At 44.4% G+C, this 15076-nt stretch overlaps 1 protein-coding gene across 1 annotated transcript; it reads right to left on the reverse strand.

Annotated features, from left to right (window-relative positions):
- Positions 1-2719: 2719 nt before the first annotated feature.
- On the reverse strand, positions 2720-14239 carry rpl19 (ribosomal protein L19). The gene is made up of 6 exons (XM_060848676.1): positions 14197-14239; positions 10460-10566; positions 9597-9719; positions 7303-7423; positions 3852-3962; positions 2720-2889 (listed from the first exon to the last, which is right to left on the reverse strand). The coding sequence occupies exons 1-6, from the start codon at positions 14199-14201 to the stop codon at positions 2766-2768; spliced, it is 591 nt and encodes a 196-aa protein (XP_060704659.1). The 5' UTR covers positions 14202-14239; the 3' UTR covers positions 2720-2765.
- Positions 14240-15076: the final 837 nt, after the last annotated feature.

A 15076-nucleotide genomic window follows, 5' to 3' on the forward strand; every position in this document is an offset into this window, starting at 1 on the left:
AGGGCTTGAGACATTCTGTGGGCAGGAGGGTACTAGTCATTACATGAACTTAGTAGAAGACTCTCACCACTCTATCTGCTCCACCCAAGAATTCCTGAAGACCAAAGACAAAGATATAAGAGGATGAAATAATGGTGTCCTTTGACGTAACAGCCCTGTTCACATCAATCAACATCATCCTGGCCAAGGAAACACTGACTACATTATTAGAAAAACCAAAGACACATGCACCAAACACCACCAATTTCATCAGCAAGGACAATATCAAGCCCCTGTTCGGGCGCTAACTTTTGTGGGCGGCACGGTGGCACAGTGGTTAGCACTGCTGCCTCACAGCACCTGAGACCCGGGTTCCATTCCCGACTCAGGTGACTGACTGTGTGGAGTTTGCACGTTCTCCCCGTGTCTGCGTGGGTTTCCTCCGGGTGCTCCGGTTTCCTCCCACAGTCCAAAGATGTGCGGGTCAGGTGAATTGGCCATGCTAAATTGCCCGTAGTGTTAGGTAAGGGGTAAATGTAGGGGTATGGGTGGGTTTCGCTTCGGCGGGTCGGTGTGGACTTGTTGGGCCGAAGGGCCTGTTTCCACATTGTAAGTCTAATCTTAAAAAAAGCTAGTGGACCTATGCCTTACCACCCACTTCACTTTCAACAACAAAACCTACAGACAAACCAACAGAACACCAATGGGATCTCCGATGTCAGGGTTCTAAGCAGAGGCAGTAATGCTCTGCCTACCATCCAACCCAAACTTTGGGTCCGCTACGTGGATGACACCTTTGTCATAACAAATTAGAGGAAACCTTCAATACCCCTACTGGCATAAAATTCACTAAAGAGGAGGAAAACAGCAAACTGTCGTTCCTAGATGTTGCAGTAGAGCAAACAGCCAATGGGAAACTTCAAACCAGCATCTACAGGAAAACAACACATACTGATCAAATACTGAACTACAGAAGCAATCATCCCGACAATCACAAAGCTGCTGCATTAGAACATTATTTCAACAAGCCACCACACACTGCAGCACAGGAACTATGCAGAGCAGAGGAATCTCTCATATACAGTGTATTCAAGGAGAACAGGTACTCAATGAACACAGTCTGCTGATTTCGCAGCGAATAACCCCAACATCCAGAAACCTGAGCCACTCTCCCCTACAACAAAGACATCTTGGAAAGGTCTGCCAGACTACTCGGACCCCTTGGCATTATGGTAGCCCACAAACCCACCAACACACAAAAACAGCAGTTAATGAATGTGAAAGACCCTACACGGGTAACAAGCAAAACTAATGTCATTTACAAAATACCATGCAAGAACTGTAACAAACAGAACATTGGACAAACAGGCAGAAAATAGCCACCAGGATATATAAACATCAACTAGCCACAAAAAGCCATGACCCACTCTCACTAGTATCCTTACATTTGGAAGAAGGACACCACTTCAATTAGGACAACACATCCATCCTAGGATGAACCAAACAGAATCACACACAAGATTTCTTAGAAGCATGGCATTCCAACCAGTATCAACGAACACATTGACTTGGATCCCATTTACCACCTCCCCTCTCCAAGGGGAAAAAACAAAACAGGAAATGACACCAACCCAAGGAAACCTAAACACAAATAGAAAGCAGGCCTTCATCCAGAGGCTTTTTGATGTTACCTACTATGGTGACAAAACGTTTGAAAATGAACCTTCCAGCTCAGCGAACACACCTACATCCGGAAGTTTTACGACCATCAGCTTGTGTCAAGACTTGCCTTTGATACTGATCTCATCTGAACAATTAGCTTCTAAAACTCAAACGTTTCAACGTTGTTCATATTTATCCCTCAAGGAAATAAAAAAGAATGAAGTGCTAGATAAGAGACCTATTCCCATTTCTATTTTTAAGTAAACATGAACAAACATGCTTGAGGAAATAACTGGGTCAACTGAATTTAGATTCTTCTTTAAGACCATTTCTTCAGATTTTTACCCAGATTGATTGATCCAAACATCTTCTACACATCATTAATAGACTTGCAAAGTTCTAATTGGGGCAGGAGTACAAATGCAACCCCTAGGGCCTGCTCTGCCGTTCTAAAAGATCATGACTGATCCGATTATGGCCTTAGCTCCACTTTGCTGCTTACCTCAGAATCAGAGAGATACGGTCCAACCCGTCCATGCTGACCAGATATCCTAACCCAATCTAGTCCCATCTGCTAGCACCTGGCCCATAACCCTCCCTATTCATACACCCCTCCAAATGCCTCTTAAGTGTTGCAATTGTACCAGCCTCCACCACTTGCTCTGGCATCTCATTCCATACACATACCATGCTCTTTGTGAAAAAGTTGCCCCTTAGGTCTCTTTTATATTATCTTTCCCTCTCATCCTAAACCTATGCCCTCTAGTTCTGACTCCCCGACCCCAGGGAAAAGACTTTTGTCTATTTACCTTATCCATGCCCCTAAATTTTGTAAACCTCTATAAGATCACCATGCAGCCTCCGACGCTCCAGGGAAAACAGCCCCAGCCTGTTCAGCCTCTCCCTATAGCTCAAATCCTCCCATGATCCTCACGCTCCCAGTCAAAGATCTGCCCAACTCCACTCGCGATATCAGAACCAAAATTTCATTACTTCCAACACTTCGGCTGCTCAAACTCTACAACTGAACTCCAAAATAATTTCTCCTCCATTTGCACAAAAGAAATCAAAGCCAAGCTAGAATGATGACCCATGTTTAATTGTTTGCCAGTCTGTACAAGAGTTTATTTTTTCGACTCTTCTTCCTTAGACAGAGTTTTGATGATCTCTTCCTTCTTGGCCTGCAGGCGTTCTTCACGGCGTTTACGAGCTTCCTTGGTCCTCGTTCTGCGAGCTTCAGCCTGGTCACTGTAACACAATAAAAAAAACTCCAGTCAACAATTTGCTTTGGAGCTTCTCTTAGAAAGGTTACATCATAGCAGCCATGATGTGGAGGTGCGGTGTTGGACTATAGTGGATAAAGTTTAAAAGAAAATCACACTCTACCAGGTTATAGTCCAATAGGTTTATTTGTAAACATAAGGTTTTGGAGCGCTGCTCCATTGAACGATAGCCAGAGGTGTAATAGTTACCTGACGAAGGAGCAGTGCTCCGGAAGCCTGTACTCCCAAATACAGAGGTACCTCGATTATCTGGCAAGATTGCAACGTCGCGATGTTTGGCTAAACTGTGTTATCCCTCATTTGATTAACCGAACGCAATACACCCCACCTGTGTCCTTTGGATAATCAAGGTTCCATTGTAAACCTGCTGGATGATAACCTGCTGTTGAGATTTTTAACTATATCATAGCAGGCATAGACTTTCTAAACAGGACATCAAATTGTTCACCTTCGATTCATTCACAGTACGTGAACTTCATTTGGAAAGTGAAATTTTTCTAGTGTTTCTTACCCATCTCTAACTGCCCTTGTGAAGGCATTAGTCAGCTCTCTTGTGTACAACCGAGTGACTCCAAAGGCCACTACAGGGAGCAGTTAAGAATCAACCACCTTACTACACATCTAGAGTGGCACTGTTCAGCAGTGTTATGGTCACCATTAAGAATATGGGACTCCTCCCATCCTTTGACCACAACTCCAGGTTGCAGCCCATTAATATCTTTATGCTCCTGCAGCCCAGATCAGCTTAGATAGGTTGTATTTAGAATAGCATACAATCATAGATCATAATTACAGAATGTTGCACTGATGTTTCAGTCTCCAGTTAGAAAATAGCCAGCTGCATCAGTTAAGAGTACACTACTCTAACCCCAAGTTGAATTCCACATTGCAGTCTCGATTACAAAGTGATCTCTGCAATATACTTACGCCAATAACTTCTTGCGAGCTTTGTCTGCCTTCAGCTTGTGAATGTGCTCCATCAAGATGCGTTTATTCTTGAACACGTTACCCTTCACCTTCAGATACAGACTGTGGTACCTGCAAAGGCACAATATCAAAACTATAGAACGCTCTCTTCACAGCAATGGCATCAGAACCCAAAAAAGCAATCCGAAATGAACATTTGTGCAAAACAACTTTCGAGAATAAATTAAGGAACAGAACTATGACAGAACTAGTCAAAACAGTGCTGCAGTGTTTTTTTTAAAAAAATGTATGAGTAAAACTAAATTTAGAAATCAAACACATCACTGTCACATTAATCATAGCTAAAGTGTGAAATTCAACAGGGATTCCACTTTCAAATTACTAGCTTCAGCACAGAAAACATTAAGGTACTAAAACTACAAACATACACCAGGGGTCACCAGCAAATCAAGAGAATTTCTAGGCACTGAACTGAAGTAATCGTGTAACTTCTTCACCATCCACATTTCTAGGCGTGCACGGTCATCTTTAAGATCTGGACAACAATATGAAGCCACTTCAGGCCGAGGTAAGGCACAAGACATGCCAATAAGGGCCACACTGGCCAACCTAGGAATACGTTCTTTGTTTTATGCAAGAATAAGTAGGAACACCAGAAAGCATAAACAACAACGGAATGGGATGGGCAGGAAAAAACAGTCAAAAAGGGTGGCAGTGGAAAAGCACAGCCGGCCATCCAGCACCTGAGGAGCAGGAGAATTGACATCCTGGGGGAATAAGTCAGGAACATGCGCATTTGGGGGTGGGGGGGGTATGAGAAATAAATGAGGGGAGTGTGTGTGTGTGTGTGTGTGTGTGTGTGTGTGTGTGGGTGTGGTGCAGCGTGGTTGGGCAGTAATTGTGATAGGTCAGTGGGAACAGCAAGAAGGAAGAGGGCGGTGCCAAGTTGGATCTGGGATGACATTGGGTGGAGGGGAGATTGGAAACTAATGAAGTCAATGTTGATGCTGTGTGGTTGAAGGGTGCCAACTTGGAAGGTGAGGCATTCTTCCTCCAGTTGTCGGGTGGTTTTAATTTGGCAGTGCAAGTGGCCCAGGGCTTGCATGTCCTTGGAGGAGTGGGAGGGGGAGGGGGAGTTGAAGTGGTTGGCCACAGGGCAGTGGGGTGCTGGGTGCCTGTCTCCCCGAGATGTTCCCTGAAACGCTCCATGGGTTGGCACCCTGTCTCCCTGATGTACAGGAGACCACATCAAGGGCAGTGCACATGGGAAATGGCGTGGTTGGATATGTAGTAAAATCTCTGCCAGATGTGAAAAGATCCTTTGGGGCCTTGGACAGGTTGAGGGGAGGGGTGTTCTTTTGGGTGCAGGACTTACACCTCTTGCGGCAGCAAGGGTAGGTTCCCAGTCTGGAGGGTGTGTTGGTGGGGTGGGGGTGATGGACCTAACAAGAGAATCACAGAGGGAATGGTCTCTGCAGAACACAGATAAGGGTGGGGAGGAACATATGCTTTTGGTGCTGGACTCCGATTGTAGGTGATAGAAATAATGGAGGATAATGTGCTATGAGATTAGTCGGGCAGAAGGTGAGGGCTGGAGGGGAGTTCTATCCTTGTTGTAGTTTGAGGGGTGGAGGTGCAGGAAGTGGAGGCGATGCACTGGAGGGCATCACATGGGAGGGGAAATGGCGATCCTTGAAATAGGAAGCTATCAGGACATCCTGGAGTGGAACTGCTCCTCCCAGGAGCATATATGGCAGAGGCGGAAGAATTGGGATCACATTTTTACAGGAAGGGCCGAGGAAAGGTATAGTCAAGGTAGTTGCGGGAATCGGTGGGTTTGAAAGATGTCTGTGTTGAGTCGGCTGCTGGAGATAGGGACAGAGGGGTCCAGGAATGGGAGAGGTATCAAACATGGCTCATGTGACTTAAGATCAGGACGTCTGTTTTGTGACCATGTCATGAGGAGGCCAGGACCCGTACTTTGTCCCACAGAAGGCATTTGTGAAGTTGATGAACTGTTCGCCCTCCACATGGGTGCACGAGGTGGCGTCAACACAGTCATCACTGCAGTGGTGGAAAAGGTGGGAAATGCGGCCAATGTTAGGGGCAGCACAGTGGTTAGCACTGCTGCTTCACAGTGTCAGAGACTCACATTCAATTCCCACCTCAGGCAACTGCGTGGAGTTTGCACATTCTCCCTGTGTCTGCGTGGGTTTCCTCCGGGTGCTCCGGTTTCCTCCCACAGTCCAAAGATATGCAGGTTAGGTGAATTGGCCATGCTAAATTGCCCCTAGTGTTAGGTGAAGGGTTAAACGTAGGGGAATAGATCTGGGTGGGTTGCTCTTCGGAGAGTCGGTGTGGACCTGTTGGACCAAAAGGCCTGTTTGAACACGAAGTAAGCTAAATGCAGAAAACGGGCTGTTCCACATATCCTATCAAGAGGCAGGCATAGCTGGGGCCTACGGCTACCCCTTTGGTCTGAAGGAAGTGGGAGGATTGGAAGGAGTTGTTGAGGGTGAGGACCATTCCACCCATCAAGTGAGTGTGTCGGCAGAAGGGTACTGGTTGGGTCGGCAGGAGAGGAAAAAATGGAAGGCTTGGTGGCCTTCAACACGGTGGCTAGATTTGTAGAGGGACTGGATGTCCATGGTGAAGATGAGGCAATGGAGGCTGAGGAAATGAAAGTCACTGAGGAGGTGGAGTGTGTGGGTGGACAAAGGCGAAGCATAATTTAGTTCATCACTAATACTTAATATTTAATCACCTAAAGACGCACTGAGCAAACAATAGAGAATTTAAGAGGCATTCCATTCGAATAAAAGGCAACTCTACAGGAGTCTACAGATCACAAATCAAAGCTTTGCAAAGTTTGAAGAGAACTTTGCTCGGGGTAGAGATCAGTGAAATTAGGTTCCTCAAATCCTGGCAAGCTGAAAGGATAATTTCAGATTTTGGGGATAGGTATGATTGAACCACTTTCCTGGTTTTCCCTCCAGCCAGGACAGCAAGCTTTTTTTGCCTGTCTATATGTATATGGAGTGGGAGTTATATAAAGGAGGCTAGAGTTTTAACTCAAATTATATGCTGACAATTCACAGTCTGTTACCTGCCGATAGAATCTATTTTTTGCAATAAATATTAATCCCTGTTAAATCGAGGCCTGGCTTGTGCTTGGTCAATCTGGGCTGAAAAGACAAACTGGTCAATCTCTCACATTTTTAATAAACTCTTCAATTTTTGTGATGACCCCAGCAGTAACGATTTGATTTCAGCGTTGTTAACCCAGTATGGCACCACACTGGGGAAACATTATCACTGATCCTGGCAGCTCTGGACTAAAGAGCATTTAAAGTCGGACTTTCCAGATTAGAAGTAACAATGTGGGCAAGGCAGAAGCTGACCAAACCTAAGCTTTCAGATTCAGTGAGGGCTGATTGTTAAGTAACCTTACATGTGGCGATCGATCTTCTTAGACTCCCTGTATCTGCGAAGCAGACGCCGCAGAATTCTCATTCTCCTCATCCAGGCCAGCTTCTCCGGCATGCGGGCATTAGCAGTACCCTTTCGCTTACCTAATCAGGGACAGAGCACAAAGTTCATGGTAACAAAGATGCAGACATTGGAAAGAGAAAAACTCAAAGGCCGATTCCTATAATACATTGTGAGGAAATGAGGAAGACACTCAAAAATCAGAGTCTGCAAAGGAGGCACCTGTAGTGATTACTTCAGATACCCACAGACTGGTTTAGGGCACAGAAATGGCAAAGCCACAGCTCAATTTGCATTTGATACTATAAAGGATAAGAATTGATCTTGATGCATTTGAAAAGAACGGGAGTTGGAACAGTGACAGCAGAAGGCATCATTAGCCCATTTCAAAACAGTGCCATATTTTAAATATCCCATCTGCAATCCAAACTTTCGGTAAAGACTACCCTCTTGTGGCAACAAGTTAAATTTCACCAACTCAAAAGCAGCCGTCAGAACTCCGTTTCACTAGGCAAGAGTGAATTCACTAATTAAATCTTAAATACCAGGATTAACTCTGCTCTTAGACACAGGACCATGGGATCTTTTATACTGACCCAAGGAGTTATAGGGACAGTCCTGACATCTCATCCAAAGGTGACAATGCAGCACCTTCTCAAATATATATTTATTTAAAAAATCACAACACCAGATTGGTGTTGCCCTGAAGCACACACTCCTGCAGACCCACATTCTCACGCAGACCCTCTCTCACTTTAGAAATAGAATCAGACTGATCTAACATTGGGACACAGTCAGATTTTCACTTCACACCTTCAATGCATTACCTGAGCTAAGATGACACCCAGTGTTAAAAGCTATCTTGAGAATGTATCTTCCAAAAAAGTTCTGAGATCTATACATGAAGGAACCAAAACTTTAACATGGTCATTCTAAGATGAAAGACTCAAGCTAAATGTGTTTAATATTACATTCCATGACACTGCAATCCAGTTGCTATAAAGTGTGCGTCAGATAATTCTGCTCCACAACCACCATAAGCAGCAGCATTTTGAAAGGTAGTGCCTCCATATAAACCTGTTGGACTATAACCTGGTGTCGTGAGACCGTTAAACTTTGTCCACCACAGTCCAACACAGGCACTGCCAAATCATTCTCAAATATGGCACCGCATTGCCAGGTTAGATGTTTGTACACAAGTGGTACGTGAACCCATAACCTCCTTGGACCAGAGTGCCCCCTGACGAGGCAGTTAACGTGATGGGTAACCCAAAGTAAAAGTACTCCTTTATTATTCAGCAGACAGGTAGGACATTGCTATTCTAACTTTGCGTTGGAAAGTGAAAAACAGACTAAGAGAAGGGTTATAGAATCATAGAGATGTACAGCATGGAAACAGATCCTTCAGTCCAACCCGTCCATGCAGACCAGGTAGCCCAACCCAATCTAGTCCCACCTGAGCGCCCCCGGCCCATATCCCTCCAAATCCTTCCTATTCATACACCCACCCAAATCCCTGTTAAACGTTGCAACTGTACCAGTCTCCACCACTTCCTCTGGTTTCATTCAGCATGAGGGGTACTCACTGGTTAATACTTATAAATCCGTGTGGCTCTGTGAAATTAAAAATCTTCCATCTATAATTGCTACAATCCACAATACATACACTAAAGCTTCCCAAACCACGGAGTGGGGACGTACAGGAAGCAGATCGCATGCAAAAATGAATTTAACTAAAACTTGAAAGGGTTCAGAAAAGATTTACAAGGATGGTGCCAAGGTTGGAGATTTGAGCTATAGGGAGAGGCTGAATAAGCTGGAACTGTTTTCCCTGGAGCGTCAGAGGCTGAGGGGTGACCTTATAGTGGTTTACAAAATTATGAGGGGCATGGATAGGGTAAATAGGCAAAGTTTTTTCCCTAGGGTCAGGGAGTCCAGAACTAGAGGGCATAGGTTTAGGGTGAGAGGATAAAGATAGAAAAAAGTGACCCAAGGGGCAACTTTTTCACGCAGAGGGTGGTTCATGTATGGAATACGCTGCCAGAAGTAGTGGTGCAGGCTGGTACAGTTGCAACGTTTAAGGGGCATTTGGATGGGTATTATATATGAATAGGACGGGTTTGAAGGAATATGGGCCGGGTGCTGGCAGGTGAGACTAGATTGGGTTGGAACAAAGGGTCTGTTTCCACGCTGTGCATCTCTTTGACTAAGACATTTTTATTCCCTGTAGTCAAGATGAAAGCATTTTGTTGTTACCAATGCCCATGTGTCGACCCTTCCTTCGCGCAAGGGTATTCTTCCTGCATCGAGCCCGCGAGTGTACAGTCACTGGCTTGCGGATGATCAGACCATCTTTAACCAATTTTCTAATCTGTTGACCTGCAGAGGCAGAAGAAAGTTTGACGCAAACATGAATAACCATTCCAATAATATATGCTTGAGAAGCAAGTTTTAACAGAATAAATTATTTAAAATGTAGATGCCCGAATCAAATTGTAATACAACAGTCAAGTTGAAACCACTCTCGTGTTACAACTGGAAAAGGTTGATCAAAACCAGACTAAACCTTCAAATCAAACAGAACATAGAACATTACAGCGCAGGACAGGCCCTTCGGCTCTCAACGCTCCGCTGACTTGTGAAACCAATCTGAAGCCCATCTAACCTATACTATTCCATTCTCATCCATTTGTCTATCCAATGGCCATTTAAAATGCCCCTACTATTCAGAGTAAAGACATGATCTCTGACATCTGTCCTATATAATAATAATGTAGCCTGCTCATTACTTACGACAAGACAAATCACCATATTTCACAGAAGAATAAGATAGACCTTTAAGCAATATGATTAGCTAATGCTTTTCACATCATTTTCTAATCACCTAAATACTACCCAAGAACTGCTTGAAACAGTACTGCTAGAAATACAAGAAAGATCCAACCCTTTTACCTCCACAACAACACAAACTCCAGAGGAGGGCCACCAGGTTAAGACTTTAGCTCCCCGAACCTGGTGGCAGCACCAGAATTGGTTTCCTCAGAAGCAAGAAGCCAAACTTTCAACAATAATATCATGAACCATCATCAGATTTCGGTTATGACAAAACCCTTACTTACGGGAATTGGCGTTGGCAATCTCATTGGTTTCATTGGGATCCAGCCATACCTTCTTCTTACCGCAGCGCAGAACGCTGGAGGCAAGCCTCTTCTGAAGCCTGAGCATACTACAGATCAAAAATAAAATCAACAACTTCTTAGATTTCTAAACACTGATTAAGCATTGTTCCCTAGGCACCAAATGATGTAGCATATTTTAAAACAGCAGTGAGTTCCAGGCTATGGCAATACTGTCAAATTATAATCCATCCCATTGTCATAAACAGATCCCTGAGCACCCAAATACAAAATAGCAAACTAAATGCCGACAAGGGGCTGCATTTTTGAAATGAACAGCAGGACTTTGAGGAGGATTTTAAGGAATGCTGTTCTTTTAATAAAAAAAGCAAAAGGGTGTTGGAGGTTGAGAATGCACTGTCTCGGAGTGTAATTGAGGGGGGGGGGGGCATACAACTTTAAAAGGAATTGAAGATACATGTGAAATGACATAACATTTAAGGCACCAGGTCTAGTTCTGGAACGGGGGACTACCATAATGTGTTTTTGACAGAACTGACTTGATGGACTGAAGGGCCGCTTGTGGACGGTAAGACCCTCCTCCCTATACAACTGAAATGAAGTAATTACTTAAAATTGTATAAAATGGGATATCAATGCCATTTGGAAGTGGAAGAATAAGTTTCAACATCATTTGAAGTATGTTCAATCTTTGGTTTTATAAAAACCAAGAGGATGTTGGAAAAGACAATAGAACAGAAGGCAGGGTCACAGAATAGACAAATAAGAGTCAGAGCTCAAAGGCAGAAACATGAAAAGGAAATTCAAGCCAATGCTTTAATTTTATTACATTGCGAAAAGAGCTTACGTTTCACATTAAGTAATATCATTTCCAATGCCAAGGTTAATTTCATGTTATTTAAGCATCTCACTAAGAAGATTTTTACAAGTTAGAATCAATGTCTTAGCACAGAAAATTGTGTACACAGTTGTTCTGCTTTATCGTACATTTTATCAGCACGAATTGGCCATAAGGCAATTAACAGATTGTGGACATTGTTTGGATAACTCAAACTCTCTGCTGAACGAGGTGGCGATTTTCTATTGGTGATCTTCGATAGCAGAATTTCCTACAGCACGAGGTTGCAGAGGATCACAACTGTCGCATTAGAGCAGAACAAGCTGCAAGGAACGTTTAAGTGTCAAGCATCTCAGCAGTCAGAAGACTGACTACCATGGGCAGTGCACTTGGGTCCCCTTCCAAAAGCAGCCAGTTCTCCATGAAAACTCCAGAATGGTAACCTAATATGCAGTAAATGCCATAAGATTTTTGTCAAACACATTTCGAGAAATGGTCACCTCAGAGTTGCAGGTGATAAAGGAGTGAGCAATTGTCAGTCAGAAATGAACGATTCATGCAGGAGCCCTCAACTTATTTTCAGTTTTGAAAAGCAATTAAGGTGACAACTCCTTGGAAAAGTAAAGCAAGCATCAAACCCTTGCCACCAATGGCACGATTTGGTTTAGAGGACAGACAAGTGCTTCTGCAGCCATAATCCTGGTGCTTGCATGCTATGCTTATCCATGCTCCCAGAGTTAATGACATCAACTGGCTATAGGATATTCTAAGGCAATGTGTGATTCACACTGGAACAAAAGTATTGAGTCCCTTTGAACAGTTTGGAGGTTAGTAGAAAACAAAGACCATCCAGATTAAAATCTCAATATTACTGCTAATACATGCTAGTGAGAAAAGAAACATGGTTCAAGCTGTATAACTTCATTCAAATAACGAGGAGCTAACAGCTCGCCATTGCTTCCCCAGGAGCAATTCCTTGTCAAAATTGAATTTGGCCCTCCATGTAAACAGCACCCATTGTGTATTCTTCGATGAACTTGTAGAACCATTTGAAAGCTGACAATCCTGTACTTCGTCTGATGACTGTGACCTGAAATACTTCAGCAAAATGTCTCTTTTCAGCAATAATCACTGCATATTAATTACTTCAATATGCACTGGGCTGACACTGTGCACAATCTTGGATACCACACTACAAGAAGAATCACAAGATCTGACTGATGGTGCAGAAAATAGCAGAACAGCAAGAACACAGGACTGCAGTTACATAAAGATGCAAACCACTGGGATTTCTTTCCTCATGCAGAGAGGATAGCGTTACACGCTTTAAATTCTAAAGGCTTTGAAAGCATAAAATAATTGTAACAAAGCCATTAGTAAATCTGTAACCCACTGAAGACATTTAATGAGAGATCATTAACCTGGAACACAGTTTCTCTCTCCCAGGTACTGAATACCTTCAGCAGTTTCTAATTCAGATTTCCTATTATTGTGCATGCAATGAAGGGGTTTGCAGTGTTTTAACTAAAAGTGAAATCAGAATGATGGGGTTGAGAAAGAGATTAGAGTTACGTTTGTTAACCTGAACACAAGGAAGTGGAGATAACCTGAAACATGTTTGGAAGGTACCAGACCTTAACATATGTTCATAGCATTTCACTGTGAATAGTACAAGTGGTTAATCAGTGAGATTAATCTTCGAGTAAAAAATGAGGTCTGCAGATACTGGAGATGTCGGTTCCGTAGGCAGGTGCTGAGGAAGGAGATGTGGCTGTGGTAACGAGTCTGTTTGAGAACATGGCTGAAGAACTTCTGTGCAGAGGAGATGACCTGGGGGGTGCAGTGAGAGAGAGACTCAGTGAAATCCTTGTAGAGGGAGGAAGAGAGCTTCTTCAAGGAAGGCATCCTTGCAAGAGGATTCGCAGTAGGTTAAAATCGTCGGTTCCGTAGGCAGGTGCTGATTCCTGATGAAGGGCTCTGGCCCGAAACGTCGAATTTCCTGTTCCTTGGATGCTGCCTGACCTGCTGTGCTTTAACCAGCAACACATTTTCAACAGTGAGATTAATCTGTCCACATTATTACAACTAAAGTTATCCTCCACATTAGTGACAACAGATGAAAGTCTGGTCAGAACAACCATCTCCTTGGCCTTTAAATGCTTATTTTTTTAAATCAAGGGCAACCTGATATACAAAACTGAGATGTGGGTGCAGCAGCTAGTGTCTTTTTACCAGGGTGGAAATGTCAGATACAAGGGGCCATAGATGTAAGGTGCGAAAGGATAAAGGCTTAAAGGAAGTGTACAAGTAAAGGTGTTTACTTCAGAGGGGGTGGTAAGTGCCTGGAACTTGCCTCCATGGGAGATGGTAAAAGCACAGGGACAGCAGCATTTAGACAGGCACATGAACTAGGAGGGAAGGGCGCCATGAAGGTAGATGGGACTTGTTTAGAATGACATCATGGTCAGTACAGACCTGGTGGGCCGAAGGGCCTGTTCCTGTCAAACACAGATTCACCAGAGAAAGGGGAACGGGAGAGAAAACAATGCGAAGAGCCAGCACGGGACCTACGGGCCGAACATGCGCTTCATTAAAGGGCTACAGGACCACGGGAAGAGCATCTCCCCACCACCCCAAACCCAGCAGGAGGGTCCGAGCCCCGCGCTCAGGGCCCTCACTCCAGCCCGAGGCTGTGGCCATGCCTAGGCCTCAGGCTCCGGGCCCGGGGGGCCTAGGCCTCGCTTTCCTCAACGCCCCCCATTTCACGATGGAGTGGCTAGCGGGCGGCCCTGTGCAAGGCCAGTGCCCTCCCCGGTCTCTCTCTCTCTGCCCGCGGTCCCCGGTCTCTCCGTCTCCGTCGCCCCGCGCCTCCCGCTCTCACCTCATGGCGGCTCCTCGAGAGAAAGATCGAGCATGCGCAATACCCGCGCCTCATAGCCAGCCGGCGGGAGAAACCAACATCGCCAGAAAGGGGGGAGATGCACCTCATCCACCACAGGGACTCCACTGCGGGAGCCCCTAACCAAACATCAGCATGACATGGATGACAAAGTATAATTATAAAATCAATAGTTTACTCATTAGATTCCTTTCGCCGGATTGATTGCTTAAATCCTCAACATAGTCTTTCAGAACACCCCATGGCTGAATATGGCACCTTCCAGACACGTTTTACGCTTAACGTGATGACGTCATTGAGTGGAGGGTATGTTGGTTACATGTCAGACACGTGATCCTGACTGATGTCCCAGTTCATTCTCTGCAGGGCTGAATGGTCTGAGCATCTCCTGGCTGTAACAAGGGCAGCAAATGCTGGAGAGAGTTGGCACTTCTTTGTTTTGTTTCCTGACTGTATTTCAGCCACTCTGTTTTCAGCATTCTAAACCTGTCTTATGTACAGTTTAGTTTCTGCCTGCTGAATATTGCTTTGCAATTCTTACTTTTATTCTGTTCATAGACTGTGGTTGTCATTGTCCAGCCAGCATTTATTGTCAATCCCTGAAAACCCAGAAGGCAGATGAGAGTCAACTCTCCTGCTGTGGGTTTGGAGTCACATGTAGGCCAGACCTAAGAATAGCAATTTTCCTCCTAAATGGACTTTAGGTTTATCTGATAATATTCTGGATTAGTGGTGCTGGAAGAGCACAGCAGTTCAGGCAGCATCAGAGGAGCAGCTGCTGTGCTCTTCCAGCACCACTAATCCAGAATCTGGTTTCCAGCACCTGCAGTCATTGTTTTTACCTTATCCTGATAATAGACAT

The sequence above is a fragment of the Hemiscyllium ocellatum genome, chromosome 32 (assembly GCF_020745735.1).
Source record: "Hemiscyllium ocellatum isolate sHemOce1 chromosome 32, sHemOce1.pat.X.cur, whole genome shotgun sequence".
In the NCBI taxonomy this organism is placed as follows: domain Eukaryota; kingdom Metazoa; phylum Chordata; class Chondrichthyes; order Orectolobiformes; family Hemiscylliidae; genus Hemiscyllium; species Hemiscyllium ocellatum.